The sequence below is a fragment of the Triturus cristatus genome, chromosome 3_1 (genome assembly GCF_964204655.1).
Source record: "Triturus cristatus chromosome 3_1, aTriCri1.1, whole genome shotgun sequence".
Classification (NCBI taxonomy): domain Eukaryota; kingdom Metazoa; phylum Chordata; class Amphibia; order Caudata; family Salamandridae; genus Triturus; species Triturus cristatus.
This window is the reverse complement of record NC_140583.1, coordinates 875,118,423-875,145,593: the sequence shown is the minus strand read 5'-3', so window position 1 is coordinate 875,145,593 and position 27,171 is coordinate 875,118,423. Positions and strand designations below refer to the sequence as shown.

Sequence of the window (27,171 nt, the reverse complement as noted above, 5' to 3'; positions counted from 1 at the left end):
TATGTGGCTCATTATTACTGCCCTGCATTTATTGGCGCTTATTCCACACCCTGGCATGTCCGATACCAGCGGTACTGGTAACCCAAAGAGTGCAGAATAACCAGAGATTACAGACATCCTGTGGTTCCCCTGAGAAATTAAGGAATATCAGTGAAATTGGTAATTCTAGGTCCAGTTATTCAGAAGTTCCTCATTTTGATCCAGAGGGTCACTAGGAGATGTCAGATGCTTTCAGCAGCCGGAATCCTCAGCTTAAATTACATGGAGCCATTGGGCCCCTACGGATTTTGTCATTCCAGTGGGGCCATTAACGCAATCCCATTGGGCCCCTGCGGATCTTGTCATTCCAGTGGGGCCATTAACGCAATCCCCATCGCAAATACCAGCCTATTGGTAATGAGTGCCAGGGCTCGAGGTAAAATCTGTTTTGTCATCACCATATAGAGCAAGCAACAAAATGATTCACGCTGAGTTTTATTCACATGCATGCTTTATATATTTTCAGATGTGCTAAGAACAAAAAGTGGTCCCAAAATGAGAACCACATTTTTGTGAATCGATTCAGATTTTTCAAACCAACCTACATACTACTAGGTTGATTCTCAAACAAAGGAATCGGATTGAGTTGCAAACCGAGCAACCTCATGAATATTCATGAGGCAGGTCACACATTTCCATTCACTCTGATTGACCACATTCATTGGGATGGTGGCCTACAAGGATCAACTGGCCAACATGTCTGTGATTGTGTTTAAATAGAGACAACTTTTTTTTAAGCGTGGCCATTTTCCTTAAAGGAAAAAGGACTGTGTTTAGAAAATAGTTTTCTTTATTCTAAAAGTTTCATTGCGAGTTGGCAGTGGTCCTGTGGACCACTGGCTAGTCTCCCTGAAACGTGTCTCAACATTCACAAAGGGTAAAAGGTCTACAGGGTATCCCTTCTCTTTAGCAAATAGGTAACCACCTCAACTTGGGGGTTAGTAAATTTTCAAAGGTTTGCAACTGGAATTTCAGTTGCAAATCATTGATACATCTCATACCGAATCTCTATTTGGAAGGGATATTTACAAGAAGCCCCTTTCAAATTGTTATTTGGTATGCACTCGTAAACTCATTTTAGAAGTTGGTAAAAATGTACTGACTCCTAAATTGTGTTCAGTATTGTTTTTGCGGAAGCAAGCACCAATTCAGAATGTTTGCACCTTAAATGCATTTAGTACATCTGGCCCACAGCCCATTGTCAGTACATGGGTGCTGTTAGATCTGGGGGTCTCTAGTTGGCAGAGGTAGATACCACTGTCCAAATAGGGACCCTTGCTTCTAGTCAGGGTAAGGGGGATACACTCTTTAGATAACCCCTACACACCCCCTTGGTAGCTTGGCACGAGCAGACAGGCTTATCAAAGGCAATGTGTAAAGTATTTGTACCAACACTCACAGTAACACAGTGAAAACACCACAAATGGACTCCACACCAGTTTAGAAAAATAAAAGTATTTAATCTAAACTAAACAAGACTAAAACGACAAAAATCCAACATACACAGTTCATGAATATGATTTTTAAAGAGTTCTAGGGTTTGCGTCAAAATAATCCACAGTTGCGTCACGTTTAGCCCAAAGTACCTGTAGATGCGACAGAAGTTCCAAGGTGCCATGTCATTCAAATGACCTCTGTAGACATGAATTGGAAGTTTTATATTGTAAATAATAGAACCTTTTTGTTTATTCATAGGGGGAGACAGGCTTGAATGGAATACCTGGTAGAGATGGAGCTGAGGTAAGTCATTACCAAGATACTCTCGTGCCCTCTGCCACTGGCACGGTTTGCAAGCAGTATTTGTATCACACTGGTTTATGGAGCGGATTCAGAAGTCCATTACTATGGGTGCTGAACTGTTTCAATGAGATAGCACTTTACCCAGTATCAGCAGCAAACATTTTTTTAATAGCATAACCTGTGCATTTGTAAAGTACACGTTCAGTCCTTGGGGCATCTTGGCACTGAATAACATGCTTATTTTTACCCAGCTCTGTGGTACTCATTTTATGTATCAGCCTACACTGCGTCCTTATCAGACAGATACTTATGTATAGTAGCTCCTAGCACAGTAAGTGTTGCCACAATGCAAAGGTGCACAATAGCACGTTGGCTCCTGGCCAATCAATCAGGTTTCTTGTATAGTGCGACTACTCAGCTGTGAGGTTTCAAGGCACTGGGGAGGGGGAGGGGGGATCTGCGGATCAATCGAAGAGCAATTTCTTGAGGTCCTTCCTAAATTGTGGCAGCGATGGTGATGGTCAGAACCTAGGCAGTATGAAAGTAGTAATAGGTAACAGTATAGGGGCATCAGATGTAGCCCAAAAGCAATAAATATGGTTCCCTTGCATGGGATGAGTGGCTACATGCTCCCTCGTTTAGGTCTCTAAAAATCTTTACAGCAGCCCTGGTCCTAGACACTTGCCTAGCTCCATATCTGTTGTACCAGGACAAAAAAAAAAAAATTAAGGCATTGAACCTGATTCAGCCCAACAAGTACCTCGCTCTGAGTAACTGCTTAACTAAATCATAGCATGCAGTACAAATAGCATTAAGAAAACCAGTTTACCTTTGTGTAAGACACAATGTAAACAATATAATCCTGTTGCAGTTCATAACAAAATTACAAAAGGGTTTAAAAAAAATGCAGCATGAGAGGGCGAAAGAGAACAATGGAATTCTTATGAGTCAGCGGCTCGAACAAACCCTTTGAGGTTCTGCCTGATTGGGGGTTTGTTTGCTATATATACAGCATTGGATATGGGACCTACAAGATCTCCAAAAAAGCATAATGATCCACAACTCTTAATCTGAGGAAAATCTACTACTTTTTAATAAAATACCGCATCACACTGAAGCAAGACGGCTCCTACACAAATGCATCAATGGCCACGCTCAACAGTAATCTGAAGGTAAAAATGTATCATGCACAGATAATCATGTGTCCTTCTATCCGCCTCAAAGACCTCTTTAATACCTCACAAAAGTACCTTTTGTACAAATGTGGCCACTGTTTCTTAGCAACACATGGGCACCTGTCAAAAGCATCTCCATATTAGTTCTAAAAGTCTGTCTCTCCAAACACATCACTGTTGCATCTTCTGAAGTGTGCACTGTTTGTAGGATACACTGTACAAATCCCTAAAATAACTAAGGGCCATATGTATCAACACATTTCCCCATAGACACAGAATGGGCAAAACCCTTTGATACATCTGGCCCAAAATGCATAAAATAAAATTTCTATGTTTTGAAATCAGATCGGTTCAACATGGACTAAATTTTAAGCTTTGTAGTGATGACTTTAAGGGTGTTGAGCAACATCTCGTTACTATGGCATAATGTGAAGCTGATTTGGGATCAGTTGTATTTTTTGTAGGGTAATATAGCATGTTTTAAAAACTCTACCTACATACAATAAGTCGAGGAAGGACCCTTCAAGCACTCTTGCGGTGCCCTAGTTAAAAAAGTAGGCTGGTTCATTTTTGGAGGTCCAAAGTAAAAAGAATCAATTTGGTGAAACTGAATCCCAAACTCCCACCCAAAGCTCTACTCTTCTGGCTGGTGTAGCCATTAAAAGATTGCGAAAATCCATGGTGGTTTCATTGGCTGCGCTATTGTGCCCTTTTTGCCTCCATCTTTCTTAGAGTCCCGCCTTTGTGTGTTTCTCTCGAACTTTAATTATTAACACTTTATTTTGTATACTTAGTTTGTAGGCTGTAGGCACAGTTGCACTAAATGTCTTGTCCAAATGAAATGGCTACTAAATGTTACAAATGGCACACCCGAAGCAAAATAGTATCGTTATGAAGACATTCCACCTTGATCTATCTATCTATCCATCTATCCATCAATCTATCTATCTATCTATCTATCTATCTATCTATCTATCTATCTATCTATCTATCTATCTATCTATCTATCTATCTATCTATCTATCTATCTATCTATCTATCTATCTATCTATCTATCTATCTATCTATCTGTTATATCCTGTATTTACATGTACTCTAGTTGTATTTACATGTATTCCAGCCCTGCTGCCTCTAGCTGCTCAGCCAGAGTGAGAGATGGTCATGGAATGTTGGTGTGCCTGTGATGCGTGGAATGCCTGGGTGTCTGAGTGGATGAGTGTTGGCAGTTAGAGATGGGCTGAGCAGCTAGGCAGGCTGCTCCTGGTGGGGCTGGTACCACACTAGGCTGGCTGGAGTCAAGACTGATGTAACTTGGACTGAGAGATAATAAAGAAGACTTAAATATACATCCTGGCTCCTGGTGTCTACCTTCATAGGACACAACACTATCTATCTATTATTGTCTTGAATAATTTATTAGAATATCTCTCTGCTGATGTCAATCTGTTGTACATCTCTCTGTCTTGGGTATTTCTTTAGAAGTCGAGGGATTTACATTCCGGACTGATTTAAAAATGAATCAAGAAACATATTGAAACTTGCTTTAAGTTACTGCCGTTCAAACTTTAGATGAACTTGACAAAAAAGGAAAACACAGATGCTCCAAAAGTCAAAGTCTTAGATTAGCATGCAGCCATCCTATATGGCAAATACCTAAACCAATCAGCTATTGTTTTTATTTTTAAATCCCATCTCCTCAAAATGTCAGCTGAGGGTACAATTCACAAATGATGCTACATTATTCACTCATTTGCAGCTGTTTCAGTATTATAGGCACATACCTGCCCACGACTGACTTCTTATGGTAGAGATGCACTTAATTTAGCAGTATGACGCGCTACCTAGACAGACTCTACCAGAACCTTTGATGCAGGTTGACTGTGCAAGTGACTGTTTTGTGATTTATACAGCAAAATGTCCCTACATGAGTGACCTAAGTACTGGATCTCTTGTGGTTTCTGAATGTCATTGAGACGTGACGTCTGTTGCTCTGTCCATAATTAGTTTGCAATGTATATCTTTGTGTAGCATTACCCTAACAAGATGGGTTACAACCAGCTTGACCTAACAACGCTTAGGTTTCCATAAATACAGCTCTCTATGTGGAAGCATAAGCATCTTCCTAGGATCTGCAAACAAAGAGAGTTGTGACAAGCTTTATGCACTGTTCACAATCTTAAATTTTGGTTCTGACGTCCAAGCAGTTGAATGTTAGTTACTTGGTGCCATAAGAATTCAAAGTTAAGGAAAATGCAAAATATGGATCCCTGGTTTTACTATAAAATCTTCTGAGGCAGGATTCTTTTGAAAGTAGCTGTTCCTGTATGTACTCTGAGATAGATCACTGTAATACATATCCGATGCCTTTCATATGGTATGTATTTACAGGTATTGCTATACAAATTTTGCCCGGGTGAAGACATTCTGAATCAGTAACTAGATACAGAAATCTAATTTGAAAGATTGTATTGCAGATACATAGGATGTTAAAAGCATGCAACACCACACCCAAGACCAAACTGCAGATGAAATGTAACTCATGCACAGATACACCTACCTGACACAGAGATCTCTGGAAAGATATTAAAAAACCTTTTCACAACAGTAAAGGGAAGGTAACACCCTCGTGTAACCTGGAGGTGCTGGTAAAGGAGTTTATGTACAAGAAAAACATTTTTCTTGAGTGGATAAAAAACACAAAAAAGCCACATGTACAAATGCACTTTTACTCTTGCAGATTTGTCAGCTACTAGAAAATCTCTTTGAGTAACTTTGCGTAAGCAGTATGCCTGAAAATCAACAATTGTTGTGGCAAAACCTGGGGGAAAAGAGGTCAGAATTTTTCAACCAGGCCTTTGTGAATTAGGCTCTCCATTATTGTGGTCACTACTATGAAGTGTTCCATTCCAGTCTTTAAACATTATGAGAATTATTTATAATTTCAGAAAGGGAAGTGTAGCATTACCCTGTTTAATATGGCTTTCTAAAATATTGTCTTTTACTCTATTTTGTCTAGGGGAAGCCTGGATACAAAGGAGAACAGGTATGTATATAATGTACATATTATCCTTCTATCCTTCGATTCACAAAGAGTTTGCTGTGACTTTCTGTTGTAGTACTCCTTATTTCTCATGAATTCCATAAATAAGCAAAGCGATATTTCAGAAGGAAACTTAGAGTACTACAACAATACGTCACATCTACTCATAGAAACATCTTTGTGAATCAGTCCTTTCATTTTTAATATTCAGATACGATTCTGCAATATTACATGCAATACATGTTTTCCAGCAGCTGGATTTACTATTCAGATATCGAGCAATTCCCGAAAATGATTTGAATGTTTTCCTTCTTTCTTAAGGGTGACAGAGGTGAATGTGGGACTCCTGGAATCAAAGGCGACAGGGTAAGTTAAGCTTGTTTCTGTGTTCAGTGGGGGAATTATCGTTTCACTTATTTCACTGCCCTGCGATACATTATTCATCTATTTGTATGATCTCTTCACTACATAAAGTTGTTGAAATATATCAGTCAAAGGAATGACTGGTCTTGCAGCAGAAAAGAGCTAGTTTCCAGCCCAAAACAATTTATTTACATCTCCACGATTGGCCATACCAAATATAGCAAACTATCCAATCAGAGTTTGTCTATTGCTTTTCAGAAGAAGTGTTAAACCACAAACATAAAAATGCAGAGGTGGAAGATGACCGTTGAAGGAGCCAAGTGTGGCCTCCAATGTTGAGCTTGAAGTATCTCGAAGAACCCCAATAAATCAATCAATAAAAGACTGTGGGTAGGCAATTTAAGAGGAGCCTGAAACCTATGGTGTTAACTACAAGTAAGGCAAAGGCTAGAAAAGCGGAAGGGAGAAGCAGAAGTAATGCAGAGGATAATGACCAGTCACTATAATTAGTACAGGACCAATCTCTTTTGAAGGAGATGGACTTAGTAGCTAGTAATATTTCTCTTACTGAACTTAGACAGTTGTCATCACCCCGGCGTACCCTGTTCAAAGTAGGGGGTTTGTCAAGAGAAGGTTTAATTATGGATTTGGACACATAATCTCTTGTCTACCCAGAAGGAAGAGGTGAGCTCTCAACATATCTGACTAATGATTATACCAATAAAAGCGAGAATGTTGGGAGACCAGAGTGTATAGACTCCAATGTTGCTACTTCCCCCACCCTACAGTCTTTGTTGGGCTTGGAGATTTCAACCTCCCCAACAGCTTCAGTGTTGGATGTGATGCTTTTAATGCAAAAAACCTTGCAAGTAATTTTGGAGGCAATAATGGTAAATAATAAAGTGTCAGAAAGTACATTTGCAGGGTGTTGCTGACAAACTAAAGCAGAATAGGTGTATGCCATCACTAGTAAGATCGGTAGTAGATCATAAGGATATGACGCCCTATGAAGAATTTGAAGGTGGGGAAGACACTGCCCAAAGATCTGAGGAGGTCCGTCATCTTATATCTCAAAGCATCCAATGCTGATTAAAAAACTGGGAACCCATGTAGGGTATACGAGTTATATCCATCATTAAATTGGTAAGGTGAGAAGAGGGAAGGGCCGATTAAAAGTGGAAAGGAAGCATGGAACAAGGGTAAGTGAGAAGGTTAATAAAGTTAGATTAACTATCGATGTGGAGGATGAAGAGGTTTATCAATTATTGGGAGACAAGAGGAACATGCAAATTTGTTAGGGACAGTCAAAAAGGAAGCTAGGGGTACGTAAGCAGGAGCCCAAAACAAGGACAAAAGGGCAGGAAACCTTTGACCAGAGGGGAGATAAAAAGAGGGAGAGGGAGAGGGGATGTCACTTGGAGCCAAGTTTGTGAGAATAAAGAGTCCCTTTTACCTGGGCAGAAGGAAGCTATAGGATGATACTAAAATGTAACAGCAATAAGCTAGAATACCAGGAGAAAAACAGTTTGGGGGTCTACCTGGTAGCTATTCAAGCAAGTAAGAATGGGAAAAGATTAAGGAAACGTACCCCGCTAAAGTGATCGCAACTCTAGATTTGCCTCTCTAAGTGTCCTAGCCAGAAGATATAAAGCAGGTAGGATTCGTTTCAGTAAAGATGGTAACGAGGTGACAAACTATTACTCTTCTTGGAAAATGTAAAGACGGCTCTGATAAAAGCAGAAGATGAGATGCTGTTGAAAGGTATTAAACTGGTACACATACATGAGGTAGAAATGAAAGGTCTTTTGGGTGGAAATCTTTTTAAACACCATGCGGGGTTGAGCCTAAACCAAGCTGTGTTATATTCCCAAGATAGCAACAATGGACAGTTAAAGAATATTAATGAAGATAGCATTCAAGTGACCTTCCCACAAGTGGATCATAAAAGGGACGGTATGCTTAAAAGAGAGGATATCTGCCTTGGGAATTGGCATGATTGCCTATCAGATACCTTACCTCTTACCATGAAAGAGAACAGCAGGGCATGAGCGACCTCGATTAGGAGAAAGGCACTTCGAACAGCCTGTTGGCTCTCTCTTGGAATATAGGGTGTTTTAGGAAATTATCATCCTTGGAAATATTTAAAGAATTAGTGGGGACATATGAAATCATGCCATTACACAAAACGTGGCTGTACGAAGAGCCTGCACGGATTGATGAGCTTTTTCTGATCTCTAAAAAGACTGAGAAGCTGGGCCAGGGACGTCCTTAGGGGGGCCGATGACGTTAATATCTATAAAATTGGCAAAAAAGTGACAGTATTAAAAGTGGAGGATAAATTCATTTTGCCTTGATCAGTCCAACTGTTTAAAAATGACATGCAAATGGCCCTTATGATTGTCATTAATGTGTATATTTGGCCTTCAAATACGAATGAGTATGGGACCCAACTAATGCTTATGAAAGAGGACTTTGAAAGTTTAAGTGCAAATAATGCATTTTTGGTAGTTCTATTTTTGGGTGACGTTAAACACAACCTGGATCCTCAAAATAGTGACTCATTACATAAAGATGTTAACCGCCTAAAATATTATCCCAGCAAGTTTTCCAAAGAACCTACAGACAGCTTGGGATGCTATACTACAAGCATTTTTAGTATCAATTGGGCTGTTTAGAAAAAATGGATAATTTAGAACAGATCATCCCTCAAGACAAACTTTCAAATATGGAACCCAGGGGTGTCTAATTGATAATTTTTTTATTTACGCATGGGTCTTTTCTACAGAATTTTAGGGTTTTAGAATTAGAAGGAAATTATAATTGGCCCCTACAGCTAGCGCTAAATTTGGGGGAAAGAGAGTTTATGGAAAACGTTATCCCCCTGCAATTAGAAATCCCCAGGCGACTTACCACAAGAATGTCAGAGAAACACCTAAGTTTTCTGTGTACCTTTCAGCAGCAACAACAACTAATTCAGGGGAATGAAGTACCGGATGATTTTTTAACCTGGCACAAGGAAATATTAAACCAAGTCGTAGCATGTCTACAGGTCGAAGTAAAAACGGATATGTGAAAGGAGAAAGCAGAGCAAAGGAGGGTAAGGAAGAACAATGGCTGGTTCGATAGTGAATGTAGAAGATTAAAATAACAGATGCATGAATGGGAAAAGAATCTTTAAAAAAAATATGACCAGGAGCATAAAGTAACCTAAGGAGGGCCAAAAGGCATTAATAGAACATAGTCAACGGAGAAACAAAGATTAAATGTAGGGAAAACATAATAGAGGTTATCCAAACAAAGAATGTAAGGACATTTTAGCAATTGGTGCAGGGTGGATCAGAAAAGGTAGGAGGGAAACTAATGATGGTTGGTAAAGATGATTGGGTTAGTTATCTAAATGTAATCAATGACATTGAAAGTGAGATGGTGCCTATAGACGGAAATGTTTGAAGAAGCCAGGAACTTCAACAGCAATATTTTTATGAGAAGATTAAAGAAACAACACATTCCTTAAAACTAACAAAGGTAGCAGGTCCTAATAACCTCTGAGAAATGATAATTAAATCAAATGTAGACTGGTAGGCAAAATCTTCAATCTTATTTTTTGACATTTCAAAGAATTTTAAAGTTTGCCATTTTTCCAGAAATCTGGGCGGGAGAAGGGGTTATTTTCAAAGATTTTGCTGTAACAGCTTAAAGACTGGGCAAAAACAAATAATTTAATCCCTCATGAGCAAGGGGGTTTTACAGGAAAAAGGTAGGGAAAAGCAGTATGATTCTTCACCGAAGGGCGACTGCTATATGCGGGAAATACAAGGCCACTTCTAGTAGCGCTTTGACTCCTGCCTTAGACATCTATAGGGATGCCGCCATGGTGGGAGCTATATATGGGGCAGAGCTTTGGGGATGTGCAGAAGTCTCTGCACTCACACATATGGAAAACAATTTCATGAGATCATTGTTGGACCTTCCCCAAAGCACCGCTCTTACTCATCACCGCCTCGATCCCTCAATAGCCCAAATTAATCATGTTGTATCTCTAACATACTGAGTGCGTCTGTGGACAAAACTGGAACTGGCTCCATAGAGGGAAGGGATGGTGGAATTCATTGATATTGACCAAAATGTACATATCATGTGGCTGCACAAAATCAAATACCTGACCAAATCTATTAAGATGGGGAAAGTGTGAACCTCCCCTGCTTCTCACAAAAAAGGCACTTTTACCAACCTGATTCACGCTTTCTGGAACTACATGTTGCAGTGAATCTGGAACAGACAAAAAGAGGGGAACCTTACAGATACATTTCAATAGTTCAAATGTTACTATAGCTTTGAACCGTATTTGGACAGGATCTCCCCTCCCCAAGCTAAAAGCCTTTACATAAAGTTCAGATTTGGTACCCTGCCTTTGGTCTCCTTTTCCAGCAAATGGGATAAAAACTAGTCTGTTTCCCAAAACTGTCCGTTCTGCCCGTGGTTCCCGGAGTCACACGATCATTTTATCTTTTTGTGCCCAGTGTATGCTCTACCTCTAAGGAGGTGGATTATTCTGGTATGTAAGCTTTTGGGCACCGACCATTTTTGGTAAGCGAGTAGAACTCGTAGATCTAATGCAAATGAATATATTGTGTTTGCTGTCTCCATGGTACCTATTGTGGCCATGGAGATTCTCAACAACTACTTTGACAAAGAGAGAAAAGGACAGGCCCTAAATAGCTTGCAGGGCAATGCAGCTATCCGAACTCTTAGATGTGCATGCAAAGTATTCATCTTTTTCATTCTGGATCCCTCGACCCTAGCAGCTATTGAAAAGCATTGTAACAAGCATCTTACGACCCCTATATTTTCTAACATTGATTTAACTGGAGGTACATTGTATTGTATATGTTTAACTATTTAAATTTTTTATGTATATGCTGCTTTTATGGCTTTTAAAAACCAAAATAAAGACTATGGGGCCCATTAGGATGTAGCACAGATCGCCACCACTCACATGGCGGAGGCGATCCGCCCTACATCCTTCCCCGCCCGCCACCCATTTACCCCCTGCCATATTAGTATGGCGGGGGGTACCGCGGTGGACGGGAAGACTGTCCGACGCTTTTCCGCCCGGTCGATAAGTCGACCGTGTGGAAAAGGGTTTTATATGGTGGCGGTGTCTGCTAGACACCGCCATCCATATTAGCATGGGGGCGGAAACATGCCTTTCCGTGGTGTCGTTGCAAAGGCATGCGGAATTCTCTTCCGGGGGCCCGTTGCGTGCCCCCAGGGTATTGGAGGAGTGGGGGGGGCATTGTCATGGACATGGTGGCAGGCACCTCGCGGTGCCTGTCACCTTGTGCATGACAATGCACGCAGTGCATTCCCAGCATTGTGACGGGCGGTACTCACAGCACCCCCCGCCACAATGCTGGGAATCAAGGATACCACCGCCACGGTGGCGGTGGCATCCTAATCGCCGGTGCGGGACTGTCGCACCACTGGCGGCCGGTCCCAGCACCGCTAGGGTGGCGGGCGGACGGAACTCCGCCCGCCATCCTAATGGGCCTCTAAGTATTGATTGAAATAAGGCAGCTAGATCTGTAGCCATAGACAACAAGGAAAAATGTACATGTGTTCTGAATACAAAGTTTGGTTGTGTACATGTTTTATTAACTTGTTTAAAGTTTTTATCACTACACAAAAAGTTTTAGAAACCAATTTTTCTCATACATGGGATCTTTGATCGTAAACTAGCAGCTGAGTTCTTGACAGAAATTAAATATTTGGATGTCACTTGTGCAATTGGAAGGTTTTTTAATTGCCGTTTAGGCAATTTTAAAAGGAGATTTGTTTAGCTAAATGAGTTCATGGTATTTTACGGTGATGAATGAGTAGTTCTCAATTGCATTATTGTATGTATTTGTCAATTGTTTGTATTTTTGTTAACGTGGCTTATTGCTTTCCTTGTTTTAAAAACCTCCGTTCTCAAATAAACATAATTTGACAGACAGTGCCCCGATGTAAGTTGATTGATCAGGAATTTCAGTGGTATGGAATTCCAGTACTTAAAGCACTGGAATTCCATACCACAGACAAAATGTTGAAACCGACAGATTCATCTTATTAAGCATTTCGGACAATTGTTCACTCAGCTGTAGAAGAGAATGTAAAGTAGTGAAATAGTTAGGGAAAAGGATATGAAGGCAATAGAGGAAGTAAAGATAGGCAGAGAGAAGAAATAAAACAGTTGGAGAACAGCAATTCACTGTCAACATTGCAATTCTCCATAATGGAAACAACATTGGGTTCTTTTATTGAATAATAGATCATTTAAACATGACTTTTGTTTAACCGTCTGAAGTTAGTTCTTGAGGTGTATATGTACATAGTCAGCAGACATCCAATCATTTTCAAATCAAGGTAGAGTATCTACATAGCAATATATGTCTCACTTCTGTATACTGTTCTGCTTCAAATACAGGGTAACTAGTGACATTGACCTGCTCCATATAAGGAAGGTGTATTGTGCATGCAACCAATCTGCAAATCAAAAAGTTTAATATTCTGTGTTTGTGTTTCTGGCTTATCACTTTAGGGCCCAGAAGGTCCTGCAGGCCAAAGAGGACCACGCGGAATACAGGTAACACATGCACTACATTTTGGGGACTCTAGGAAAGGATGCAGGTTTCATCTACTTTCCTAAAATACTATACATACGAGTGGACAAATGCACCCACAAGCAGGCTTGACAGATTGGGTTCACAGCAGACTGGCTGACTGCATGTCTTTAGGGCACACTAGCCTGCAGGGTCACGGCACAATTTTATATATTTTTTTAATGGTTTTATATAGCGCAGACCAGGCCAATTTCGGCATCAGTATACCCCTGAGGGTGACAGTGTGCTTTACAAATACACACAACAGAGGGCTTACACACGGAGAAAGGATGGAAAACAAGAGAGGAAATTAGAAGATGAACTACAAGAGGAAAAAGAGAGCAGAATTCTGTACGTAATGATTTGTAGGGCTTTAGGAGTTTCACCATTTCTACCTATTCAAAGGAAAACATGAGTTCAATGTGTACATTGATTAAACAAGTTTGGAGATCGGTCCTTGGAGAGAGTGTCACTAGATCATAAGGCATTTAAGTTCCTTTTTGAAGGCATGGATTTTCCAGTATCGCATGCAGGAAGGTGTTCCATAATGCAGGAACCTTTTTTTATAAAAGGCTTGCTTTAAAGTTCTTGACTTTTTAAAAGCAGGAGTTTCATGCCCGAGGATGTTTGCTCTTCTGATGCTGGAGGACGTCCTGAGATGGACAGTATGCTGGCAAAATACTTTGCTGTTCTTTTATAGATAACTTTAGGCACTGTGCAGGCTAATTTGAAGAAACTTCTAGCTTCATGTAGGCACCATTTTATACTAATCAGGCTTGGTATGATTTGTTCTGGCCTCTACGTCCTGGAAACTAATCAGTCCTCGACATGAAGTTCTGCTTTTATCAGTGGCAAGTCTAGACAGGAGATCCCTATCAGTTCTTTATAGTTCAAGTGATTGCACTACTTTAAAAATATCTTCAGCCTGGATAAGTGATTTTTTTTCCAGGGAGGAGTGCTATTTTGAACTGAACTCCACTAGCAAGAGCAATAATATTGGCTTACAGACTGAGGTTGTTATAAAGAGTGAATCTCAACGATTGTGTGGATTTGACAATGCATAGATTGCAGTCAAGTTACATCAATACCTCCAGGACTGTGAGGGTCTGAGAGATTAAGTATTTTGTTGATGTGTCCTTCGTATGTTATCGGCATAGGAATGATATGAGATATTAAAATTACATCAGTAGAGAGCTGAGGGTTTTTGTGTAAATATTTAAAAAAGTCATAATGAGTATTTATCCTTTGGAGCATTTTGATGTAGGTGGAGGAGCTAGAGAGAAAAATGGCAAGTTTAATTTGTTGGGAACAGTGCTCTAGACATGAGGAGAAACAACTTAGAAAAGACCCTTTGAAGCCCTTCAATTTTTTTCCAGAAACCTTATCAGTGATGAGTGATTTACTCTGTTGAAGTCTACTGACAGGTATGAAAGTATGAGGTAACAGGATATTCCTTCACCTACAAAGCATAGACCATCACCTACAATTTTCAAAATGGCACTTTCTGTTCTGCAGCCAGATCTGAAGCACAACAAAACTCCTCAAGGAGCTTGTTTTCAATGCTAAATTATTTTACCAGTATCACTGCATAGGGTTCTCAAGCTTTTATATAGAAAAGGATGGTGGATATGGTTATGAAGTTGTTTTCATTTGTGTTTTTTTTAGTAACTGTGAAACCTGCCCCAGTTTTAGGCAGTCAGGAACAATTCCGTGGCTCAATGAGGCATTTATGATGGTTGCTTAGTATAGTGTGAGGACTGGACAGGCAGACATCTGAAGGCTGGTTGGGATCAGATTCTTAAAATACGAAATAGGTCTAATGTCTTCCATGTATTTGACAAAGCCATTTTTGAAGTGGCGTGTGAGTTAGCAATGACAGAACCCTTTTGGGTTCTGAGGACTCAGTAGAACTGTGACGTAAGCGTTAGAGCATAGTGAAGTGAATGCAGGTTTAGAATGTTAAGTTTGCGGTTGTACGCAGAAGAATAAAGACGTGCTATATTAAGCTCAATGTGTGGCGTAGTCAGTAGCGGGTACCCAGCCTGGGGAAGACGCTACAACTGGCAACGAGATAGGGGATAAGTAACCTGAAGATCGACAGTGCTCTCCCGGAGAGTATGCCGTGTTCTAGCAGTTGGCTTGTGTGTGTCACATGAGCCACATGTGCCTCAGTAGAAGTGATAAATCGATGCTTGATCTATGTAGAATCAAAGCATTACTCTATCCTGTGTAAAGCATTTGAATTTAATGAATGCTTCACTGAGAAGTCTACACATCTTTGGCCAAGAACCTGCTAGGAAGGTCGTACAAAAAGGTACTGCACTACTACGCAACCTAAGCTATACATCATACAGTATGATAACGTTGAAGGCGGATACAACCAGGTTTTGAAAGAGCAACAATTAGTGACAGCCAATTGCTAGATAATACTGCGAATAGAAGCACAGCGAGGTAAAGATCAACCGAGTGTCAGGCAGTAGAAATAGGTGCTTATAAGCAAAGCAAGTCAAATGCAAGAAACGGTCATCTGCTTACCAGCACTGAGTAAAGAGAGTCATTGTACCACAGAGGTGGGAGGAGTAGCCCCAGAAGAAGTGTCTGGGGTTGTGTTTATGGAGATGTCCATACCTGAAGCGGCATGCCACCAAAGCTGCTGGGTGGCGGTTCAGAACAACTCCAGAGATATCCAGAAAAGTGAAGGGTTCCCATGGAGACAAGAAGGAGGTCACACGTCCATCGATTGGCTAAAATGACCTAGAACAGCACTGGGCCTTAGAGATGGTATGAATGAAGCCGATCCTAGTGGACAGCTGACAGTGTCGGAGAGACTTCCACTCTCAATGTCAGCCAGACACACAAATGGTTATAATGCAGCTGCCTTCCTAAAACCACCACCACCATTCAATGCCACAAAAAAGCTAAATATTGGTGACAGGTGGAGTGCAAGGATAGAGAGATTTCATGATTTCATTGGTGTACTAGAAGAAAGAGATACCAAGAAGGTTATCAGATGCCTTAAGGATCTAGGTGGTGAAGGTGTAAAAGAAGTCATCAAGAAAATGTCTGGAGTTGTCAAAATGACATACAGTCCAATCAAAAAAGCCTTGAATCCCAAGTTCAAGCCAATGCCTAATGTAGATTATGAATAGTACATTTTTAATCAAGAAATAAAGAAAGATATTGAAACCATCCGTTATTTGTTGAGGGACTGGATACGCTCATCAAACACTGTAAGTTCAATGAATTCAATGATGAGTTAATGACGGATGCCTGTCAGATTCATTCAGACGATGAATGCTGAGAGAAACTCTTAGTCTGGAGGAGTTCTCATGGCTGCCCGAGCTGAAGAGCATGTCGATCAACGAGCTGTTAACACAGAGGTGGCCAGAGTGAGTCAGTCATGGAGGTAAAAAGTAAGCCAAAGCACAAGGCGGAGGGACACAGAGTGATGTCTGCTCAGAAGAAGAAGAAGTTGTGCTTCAGGTGTGGATTTTCGTTTCCACATGAAGGTAACTTTCACTCCATTGGACAGGTTTATAAAGGCTGTGGGAGGGAGAACCATTTTGTAATGGTTTGCAAGGTGAAGGAAAAAAGAAGTGTGTCACGGTGCGAAGACAAAACGGCCACCGAACTCTTCAGAAGCGATGCTCCACACACGCCCACAAGGCCAAGCAACCACCCGAAAATAAAGGCAAATCGACACCAAATGAAGCCAATCATCATCTAAATTATTGTCAAAGAGTTCTTCAGTATCCCCACCAAGTGAAAGTGGAGACAATGGTTGTGCAATGTCGATGTTTACCTCAGAAAAATGTGCTCATGTTGAACTAGCCGCCTATGAAAAAAAATACATGTCAAAGAAGAATTAACAGGAAAAATCACCCAAGTCATTCAAGCACTGTCCGAAGGTGACTCTAAAGGTAAACAGGGGTTTAATATTTTTTATTATCAACAGTTGTGCATCGATAAGCATAATGCACGAGGAGAAATACAATGAACTATCTCCCTTGCCACGGCTCAAGTCATCGAAAACCATAGTGTATACATGGGATGCATCAATGCCATTAAAAAGTCAAGGTTTATTTGAAGCCATGATGAAACACAAGAATACAAAAGTACAAGCTCCTATTCGTGTACCTCATGGTACGGTGTCTAGTGCCTGTTTGCTCAGTTTCAGCACAGCTGCTGATGTAGGACTTATATCAATGAACTATAACATGAATGCTCATCATGAAAAAGTAAGTCAATTCCCTTCGTTGTTTCATGGGTTAGGAAAACTCGAGACTATGAAAGTACAATTACACATTAATAAGGACGCCCGTCCTATTGCTTAAAGAACAAACTAACTGCATTTCATTTACAGGAAGCTGTGGAAAAAGAACTTGAATCATTGCTCAAACATGATATGATTGAACTTTCCACTGATCCAACGTCCTGGGTTTCTCCCATAGTGGTAGTGCCCAAAATGGACAGTGAAGGAGCTGTAAGCATCTGCGTTGACATGCGTCAAGCGAACGAGACAATTGAACAAGAACGACATCCAGGACCGCACTTCACAGACATGAAAGCCCAATTGAATTGTGCAAAGGTCTTCTCTTTCCTTGATTTGAATAAAGGATATCATCAGTTGGAACTCGAAGAGAGTTGCAGGTACATTACAATCTTTTCAACACATATTGGTCTGTTCTGATACAAAAAACTAAGTTTTAATGTGTCACCAGCTGCAGAGTTGTTTCAAGATGTCATTCGACATATCATACAGTCTTTCATGAATGCGTTTAATTATAGTGATGACATATTGGTTTTCGGAGCTACACAGAAGGAGCGATATAAAGCTTTCATGCAAGTGTATCTTTTACTTGCAGATGGAGGTTTGACTTTGAATGCCGACACATTTGAGTTCAATAAGACAAAGCTAAAATTCTTTGGCCATATTGTTTCTGATGGGGCCATGGCACCCACTCCAGCTAAAGTGCAAGTGTTGTCAAGTGCCTCTCCCCCACAAGATGTTTCCATGTTAACTTCATTCTTTGGCATGGCCAGCTACTGCTCTAGATATCTACAAGACTTTGCCACCATAAGTGCTCTGTTGAGATGCTTGACAAAAAAGAATTGTCATTTCATTTGTCACATGAATGCGAGCAAAGCTTCAAAAAGATTAAACAAGCTATTGAGAATGCTACTGAAATAGCATACTTTAATCCAAAGCTTCATACAGAGGTTGTTGTTGATATTAGCCCAGTCGTGTTAGGCACAATCCTTGCACAGCACAGTGGACACCCAAATGCATATTGTGGCATATGCAAGCAGAAGTTTGTCCCAAACTGAAGGTGCTTATTCACAACCTTGAAAAAGAAAGTTTAGCAGTGGTATTGGCTTATGAACATATCCATGTATTCTTATGTGCAAAGCCTTTCAGACTTTTGACAGATTAGCAAGCGTTGTTGACCATCTTTGGCAATCCAAAGGCCAAGATGCCTCCTCGCAACATTGGGGTCTGCAATTACAAGAATACAACCACACAATTGTGCACCATCCAGGGAAAGATCAAAGCCCAGCTGACTACTTCTCACAAGTGCGTCTACGGTGCCATGGTATCCCTTCTAAGACAGCTGAAGCCTACAGAAATGTTATTGTGAAATCCAGCCCACCTACTGCCATTTCATTAAAACAAATGATCACTGCCACGAGACAAGAAAGTGACATGTTATAACTGGAAGAAATTATTGCACATCAGCTTTGAAACCAGCACACTCGACCTCTTACCAGTGACAGTGAATATCCAGAAGTTTGAAAATGTCAATGATGAACTGTTATTCAAGAAGGCATTATCCTGAGAGATTAGAGAATTGTTATTCCAGAGAGTCTACAACAGCAGATAATTGAAGAGGCCCATGAAGGGCAACGTGAAAATAGTTGCCACAAAAATAGCTCTCCGAGACCGAGTCTGGTTTCCCCATTATGATGATAGTTGAAAGAGAATAGAAGACCTGTCATCTATGCAACTGCCTTTCATCTAAAACCCCTAAATAGACCTTAAACATGTCAGAGTTGCCAAAGCATGCAAGAATTGCCATTGACTTTTTCGGTCCTCTTGACAATGGACATCACCCGATGGTGATTGTTGATGAATACTCCTTCTTTCCATTGATAGAAGATCTCTCATCCATCACACAAGAAAGGGTCATTGCGAGATTAGATGGTTTCTTCGCGACATGTGGTGTTTCTGCGATCCTAAAATCTGACCATGACCCACCTTTCAACAGTTAAAATTCAGAGACTTTCTCAGTCTTCTTAATGTGAAGCATCAGAAGAGCAAACCTCTTTAGCCACAGGCCAATGGTCTTGTCAAATGTTTAGTAAGTTCAATCAAGAAAGCTTTTCAGCGTGCTATATTTGAAAAGCTCTACCTTAAAACTGTTTTAAATTTAACTCTTCAAGATTACCGTTTGGCCCATCACTCGCCCACAGGTGAAAGCCCTGCAACCTTGATGTTCAGAAGAGCCATGATGACCAAGTTACCTCATTGGACCAACAGAAGATAAGTACTGAGGAAGAAACCTGCATAAGAGACTTGGATTCAAGAAAAATGAAGGCCTATGCATGTAAACATCGACATGCAAAGGACATTATGTTCACTAAAGGAGATCGATTGCTTGTCCATCAGCCTAGAAAATGGAGCTCTGATGCTCCCTTTGATATTGGTCCATTTCATATTGTGACTAGCAAAGGACACATGGTGACTGCCCAATATCCTGGGAAGTCTATTAAGCGAGATTCCTCGCATCTTCGACATGTGGCTCATCGCTCGTCAGGCGCTTATGTCGATATAGAGACTGGGTCTAAAAGAACAGTTGGAGAACCACCGATTGCAGTTCTTCCTCCATCACCAATGCAGATCATTGACCATTCGACTGCCTGTCCCCAGTTTCCAAAGACATTGTCGGGATGTGTGATCCGGGCACCACGAAGGCTCATTGAGTAGTTATGATTGTATAAATGTGTAAAATGTTTTAATTATTTTATTTAAAAGAGGGGGAGAAGTAGGGTCGTGTTGAGTTAGTAATGAAGGAACCCTTTTGGCTCCTGATGGACTCCGTAGAACTGTGACATAAGTGTTAGAGCATTGTGAAATGAATTTTGGTTTATATTTTGTGAGTTCGCAGTTACACACATTAGAATAAAGACGTGTTATAATAAGCTTTGTGTGTGGCATAGTCATTAGTGGATACCCAGGCTGGGGAGGACACTACAATTTTGACTTATTTCTTTAAAAGATCATAAAGTCACTGTTGTTTGCAGAGGGCATCTATTTTTGTTAGGTAACCTATCGTGAGACTAAAATAATTTTTTTATTTTGTCATTGAAGAAAAGGGAGAATTTCTCAAACCTTTCAATGTACTCTGGAGATTTACGGTGGACAGAGGGTTTGTGGTTTTTCTGATGATGCTGAATAAGTCCTTCAGACAGTTTTCAGTCCAGTTTATCTCACTTCTGATTAATCCCTTTTTAGCTTCTATAATATGTTGGTTTTAGAATGAGCTCTGGCTTAATGACAAGTCCTACTGTTGCACGACTTCATTGGGTGCCTGTCAAGAGTGCCTTTAATTTGCACTTTGCAAAAATCTCTCTAGGATTGGATGTTCTCGCACCCTGTGATTTTCATGTCTCATATTGAGTCTGTCTGTCTAGCCAACTTTCAATTGTGCTTGCCCAAATGTATTCTCATGTAATCATCTTTCTGCATCCTAATACCTCCTCTTTAGTCACTGGCATGCTGTGCCTCTCTTGGTTTGGTTCATTCATTCTCCCTAGCTCTGTACAGTTTACAAATAATTGTACCCTCTTGAAACTGACTTAACACAACATCAATTTGTTCATGAACATTTTATGCAGAAGTTGTGGTTTATAATTTTGCAGCTCACATTTTAATAGTATTCACAAATGTCGGTTAATTAATTTGGAGAAAGTGTTGTATAAATCACATCTGAAATATCAAAATCTCTAGCAAAAGTAACTTCATGCCAGAATGCACTGAATAACAGCAAATGACTCCAAACAAACTCCTTTGTAGCCGATATCTAGTTAAGAGCTCAACTCAAAATAAAACCCATAGAAGTTTGCATTTAAGTCTATCAATGGTAATATTTAATTATAAATTGAAGTTTCAGAAAAGTCTGCTACAGTAGATCATACTGAATGCTTAGATCCTAAACCAATTGTTAATATGGTGTAGATGACATAGATTGCATTTTTATACAGGGTACACTGGGGCCGCCAGGAGATCAAGGACAGGAAGGACCACCTGGAACAAAAGTAAGTGCATTGCTGAGATTGTCTGTTTACTTGTTGTTAAACATCAAACCCTCTCCTCCAGTCCAGTGTTGACAACCTAAGCAGTTGTTACTATCTGTGGCTGCTCTCTGCCACCACCCACATGCTTATTAGGATTCACTCAACTGGAGATAGTTTAAGGTGATGCATGCACACCCTCTGAGTACCACACAGCTTTCAATATGTCATGAGCCCCAAACCTTTCTGTGTGCAGCTACAGAACGGGCTGGAGTGATTACCTCACCTGAGAGCCACCCAACCCAATTCCTTTTTGTTCATCCTTAACCAGAATCACTGACCCAACAATAAATGTCTCTGTTGCATAGGCAAACTTTAGATGATCTCATGGCGCACTCAGATTGGAAGGAGTAGGGGCCCGTGCACTGGAACACTCACCTCAAGATCTGAGATCAGAGACAAACTGGACTCTCTTTAGCAGTGGTTCTTAACCTTTTGACTTCTGTGGACCCCCACTGAATCCCTACTGGAAGCTGGGGACCCTACCTATGCAATTTTACCTCAGACCAATACACAAAAGTAGAAAATAGACAGAAGAAAACAAAATCAGGTGTTCATCAAAAGTATAGAAATATTTTCAAAGTGTCATTTTATGTCTAAAAGATTAAGCAACACACTAGACTCAAGCATATTCTTTTGTTTTTTTAATCCTAATGCATGCTCTCTTTATCAGAGCATCAATAGAGTGCTTCAATAGAGGTCACCAACCGTCCAAATTGGATTCCTTTTGCTTAACTTGCATTGCTCACAGAAATCCTGATAAATATACTAACTTCATTTTTAGCCTCCAATTTTAAAATTCCTTCACGCAATCAGTATTTTAAATGTTTTAATTTTCCTTGCTTATGTCAATATACTTTATTTACTTGCTACTATCACTTAATTTTGTGCACAGATGCAGACCTCCTGAGTCCACAATGGGCTTGTGGACCTCAATTTAAGAACCACTTCTCTTTAAGGAAAACATCTGATATCTACCTATAAAGACAAACTATTTAAAGGACTGGTGCATGAAGTGGTGTATCATTTGCCTTTAGGTTAAGCCTCCACAAGTTTTTGTTTAGTTTTACTAGTATCTAGAACAAAGGTTGGGGAGAGGAGTTGGCCTAACGGCTAGGGCGGTCGATCTCGAATCTGGGGAACTGGGTTCGAGTCTCTGCAATGACACTGAACATCCTGTGATTCTGGGCAAATCACTTAATCTCCCCGTGCCTAACAAAAATGAATGTGTCCTCATGTAATGCAACTGGTGCTATGTAAAGCGCTCTGATACCCGATTCGGGTCAAGTTTGCGCTATATAAAACTCTGTAAAAAAAAAAAAGTCTTATTCCGATTGTGGCTGCAAATTGAGTATTCCATTTATAAATACATGCTCAATTCAAAACTAACATGAAACTAAAGGCAAAAAGTACCCTTCCTGACAAAACAAGTTAGAAGAGGTACTCACCAAAGGGCGTTATAGGGAAGTAAAACATTGAAAGGATGAGAAGCTAACAGTCAAGGTTTGTTAAATACATCACATGTTTGAGTCCTAAACCGAATGAGATGTACTTGTGATTAGCCAACATCCTTAGGAGATATCAGACTCCAGCTACAAGGATCCTTCTTTTAAAATGGCACTAACTTGTTACAATATTCTATGCGCAGATTAACAGATTTATGGTAAAAGGTTGGCATTCCTCATATAAAACATCTGTGGCCATAACGTCTGCTTATGCCTTTCTAATAGTGAAATGACTCAAAGGGGTGTGCATCCTGAATATTGACACATAGAATATAGTTGGCACACAAAATTGAGGATAAAATATTGAAAAAAAAAATCGGCAGGAAAGTAAGTCTGGATTTTCTATACCTAACTCCACATAAATGTACATTGGTGATATATATCTTTAACGCATGTAGATGTGGAGTTGAGAATAGTACATCTATACCTCCCTATATGCACTTACCTTTTGATATTTTGTCCTTGAATATTCTTGTACCACAATATTCTGAGGGTCGATATTCAGTAGTACAATTCTAAAGCATTATGGATAAAGGTTTTTTTTTTAATAAAAGACAATTCAATGAATAGATTACCCTTTTTGTTCTAACCCGAGAATGAATTGTGCTGTATTGTTCAAGGTACCAGTGCTTGATTTCAGCCTGCGGTTTCCGGTGGCACTTAATCATCAACACTGGCACTTTTCATGAGCACCATTTAAGGACACATTTTAAGAGTGATTTACGGAGAGATTAAGGGATTTGCCCAGAATCACAGGATGTTGAGCCGACGCAGAGACTCAAATCTGGTTCTCCAGCTCCAAAGTCGGCATCTCTGGCCATTATGCCATGTCATCTCCCCATTTCATGGTTAGTCGTTGGTTCCCTTTTTTAGGCCATGCTAACAGGAGAAATGGAGTGGTAAATGCTACCTCCTGACGAGAGCCCGGCACTTATTTTTTTTTACAAATAAACCACTGCAAGAGACACAGGAGAAGCGCTTAGAAAAGTTTTATTGTCTTTTATTTCTTCACGTTCTAGTTTCCTTGTTGAGGAGACAATGGGGGCAGGAAAAGTAAACTTTTCACGTTGCGCATGTCTTTTATGTTCATTGCATGACGAGAGAGTGTATGCTGTTGCCTGGCAGCAGCACCTGGATTTCAGCATTCACTACTGAGGCCGTTCCGCGTAGGCTCGCTGTTGGACAACATCTAGAGATTTCAGCGGATGGCTAGAGTAAAGAAGATGGATTTAGATTCATCTCTGTGGAAAGGAAATGTTTATATTCCTGTATAGCTCGAATTGAATTTCTGTGTTTGTTTAGTTTGAAAAATGTCTTTTTTCTGTCATACGTATATTTATTTGACTCCTCCCAGGCCCATTCTTCGTCTTCCAATGACAATTACATGCTGTTTTCACAAGCATTATTTTTCTATTTAAGGGCGAACGGGGACTTGCTGGCCCACCAGGATTGACTGGGGAAACAGGCATAGGGTTTCCCGGCCCAAAGGTAAGAATAACAAATACATGTAGAAGATTTCTGAGATTAAAGGTGACAGACTGGGTCTATAAGAACGAAGTGGGAGAAGTGTAAAGCTCTGCGAATTAGCCTTTCATACAGTTAGACAGGTTGCAGGTATATCCCTTACTCTTAAAAAGACAGCTGTAAGTCTTAACATTTCATCAAACAAGCTTTACACAAAAGAATACATATAATTATGGTTGCCCCTCCCTCCCCCGCAAAAGGAAGGAAATCCCTTTACATGCATAAATCAGTATGAAAAGGTCGAAATCTACTCCTACACACGCTATTCCTGATTCATAAAAACATGAACAATTATTCGCCAAAATTTGAGGGATAGTGGAAGTGATGATATGCACGATTTGACGTCTTCATGACATCACATTGTTAGACTCGTCCCCCACGCTTAGCCAATCACCAGAGCCCTATATATTGCTGAGGTGCAGGTTGAAGGACAAAAAGTGTAAGCTCCACAGGGTAAACAAGGTTTGATCTCAATACTAGCTTCTTGACTAGGCCCAGGTGAAAGTTTTCCTCTTCCGGCGTAATTTTGCATCATTTCTGACATTTCGTGTTACACATTTTATGAACATTTCCCCAAATTACGCCAGTACACTACACTGTATAACTTTCAAGCCTATTAGTCTATAACATCCTATCGTAAGAGTACGGGAACAAAGTGAATTAACAGAACGTACGTGAGCAGCTGTTGCTCTCAGGACTTATGTTTTTGCACATTAGGACACATACACATTTTGGACACAAGTATGCATTTTACACGAAAATATCGCGCAAACAGCTGGAGTTCCAATTTGCGTAATTTTGCATAATGTTTTCGAAATTTCACAAATGACTCAAAAGATAATTAGACACGTTTCCGACACCAAGTGTCAGGGTTACAAAAATGCAAGCCCGTAGTAATAGCTTTTAATTCTGGTAACACTGCCCAGAAACAAAAGGTTAATAGTGCACGTTATGCTTCCATTAAGCAAACAAGCAGCAAACAGAATTTATAAAAGTGGGCATCCTATGGGGAGGGCCCAAGAAGTGGCCAGTGAAATATGCTACAAATTTGGCTTCCTTTCCCAAAGTTAAAATGTTTTTCTTAATTCTCAAAAGCTGAAGGCTTGGGCTATATGCATGTAGCTACTTTGCATTCACAAAAAGGCCGATTAGCAGAATCTGCCCATTTATAGGAATTCAAAAAAGACTTTTCTCATGTATTAAACCCTATTATGCGATTCGGTAACCTTTTACAAAATCGCAAAATTAGTTTGCGATTCGGTATTTGGAAGGGGCGTGTTTAGGGCGTCCCTTTCAAATACCGAATCGCAGCGGTATGTATGAATGCTTTTTGACCGTGAATGTAGTCGCAAAACATTCGCATTTTACCACCAACTTCAAGTTGGTGGTAACCCATCCGTAAAGGGGAAGGGGTCCGTAACGGACCCCTTCCCCTTTGAGAATGGTGGTGAAAAAGTTTTTTAAATGACCACTGTCTGCTCTTAAAAAATGAAAAGAAAACGTTTCATTTTCTTCTTTTGAACACAACCCGTTTTCCTTTCAGAAAAACGGGCTCCTTTTAAAAAAATGATTGCTTTTTAGAAAAGCAATCACAGACATGGTAGTCTGCTGACCCTAGCAGACCACCATCACAGTGATTTTAGCGATTCCTAGGGTGTCGCAAATTGCAATCTACCTTAATATTAATGAGGTAGGTCAATTTGCAACCCCCTAGGAATCGCTAAATGAAACTCTATGAGTTTCATACATTTGGAATATAGATGACCTAATTGCAATTCACGGATAATCGCAATTAGGTAATCGGTATTCCAAATGTTGATAGATGTGGCCCTTAAAGCTGAAGGCTTTACTCTATAAGTTGTGCAGAAAGTGTGGAGAAGTATACAGTTGCATTTTCCTTCATACATTAATTAAATTAAACAACAACTAAAAACATGCACCATTTTGTATCAAAAGGACATGACTTAAAGGCCTTCATTTACTAAAGTCTGTGCAGGCACTCTCGCGACATGGTTTAACACTGCTTAATCAGCATTTTAAAGTGGTAAGAAATTGCTGCTACTGTTTTCTTTCCAATGCATCATGTGAGCCTCCACACAAAGCTTTAGGAAATAGGGCCCTAAATATAATTTTCCTGACTTTTCTACATATTTTCTTTGTGACCCAAATATTTCTCCCTTTTGCACTTTCATTTATAACATTTTGTTTGGTGATAGTCATCAACCAGTACTTAATGTATATGTATGTATGTATGCATGCATGCCTGTGGTATTTCTAAAGTGCAAACCTAGTCAAAAGGCAGTGAGGAACTGTACAGGGTCTGAGACAAGCATCGAGTTGACAAGTGATAGAAGAGGTAGCTGGTTTGTGGATTGTTACTGCTTTGTAAAGTAGTGTTTAATAAAGAGGTGTGTCTTCAACTCTTTCTAAATTGGAGAATTATTGGGGTGGTCCTGATGGATAGAGGGATGTTCTTCCAGATCCCGGGTGCATAGGTGAAAAAACCAGCAGTCTTGTTTTATTTTTTTACACTTCTCAGTCTGCAGTCTGATGGTGTACTGGCTGCGGGTGTGATGAGAATCACCACAGAGGAGCTTGTTTGCAAGATAAGCAGGAGAGATGGGCATGATGGCTTTGTAAATGATGCAGCTGGTTTTGATGATGGTGCGGGTTGTCAAGAGAAGCTATTGGAGTTACAACAGGATTGGATGATGTGATCACATTTTTTCAGGCCATGAGTGAAACAGGCTGTGGTGTGAAGTTTGCCCATAAGGGATGCCAGTGTGGGGTCT

At 40.2% G+C, this 27,171-nt stretch overlaps 1 protein-coding gene across 1 annotated transcript in view; it reads left to right on the top strand.

The window, feature by feature from the left end:
• The window catches only part of LOC146861224 (uncharacterized), a 213,613-nt gene that overhangs the window by 53,508 nt on the left and 132,934 nt on the right, over positions 1-27,171 (top strand). Inside the window, exons 7-12 of the mRNA XM_085645359.1 lie at positions 1,735-1,779; positions 5,971-5,997; positions 6,316-6,360; positions 12,938-12,982; positions 21,261-21,314; positions 24,275-24,343. Of these exons, the coding sequence (XP_085501485.1) occupies positions 1,735-1,779; positions 5,971-5,997; positions 6,316-6,360; positions 12,938-12,982; positions 21,261-21,314; positions 24,275-24,343 (285 nt within the window). The remainder of the gene's footprint in view (positions 1-1,734; positions 1,780-5,970; positions 5,998-6,315; positions 6,361-12,937; positions 12,983-21,260; positions 21,315-24,274; positions 24,344-27,171) is intronic.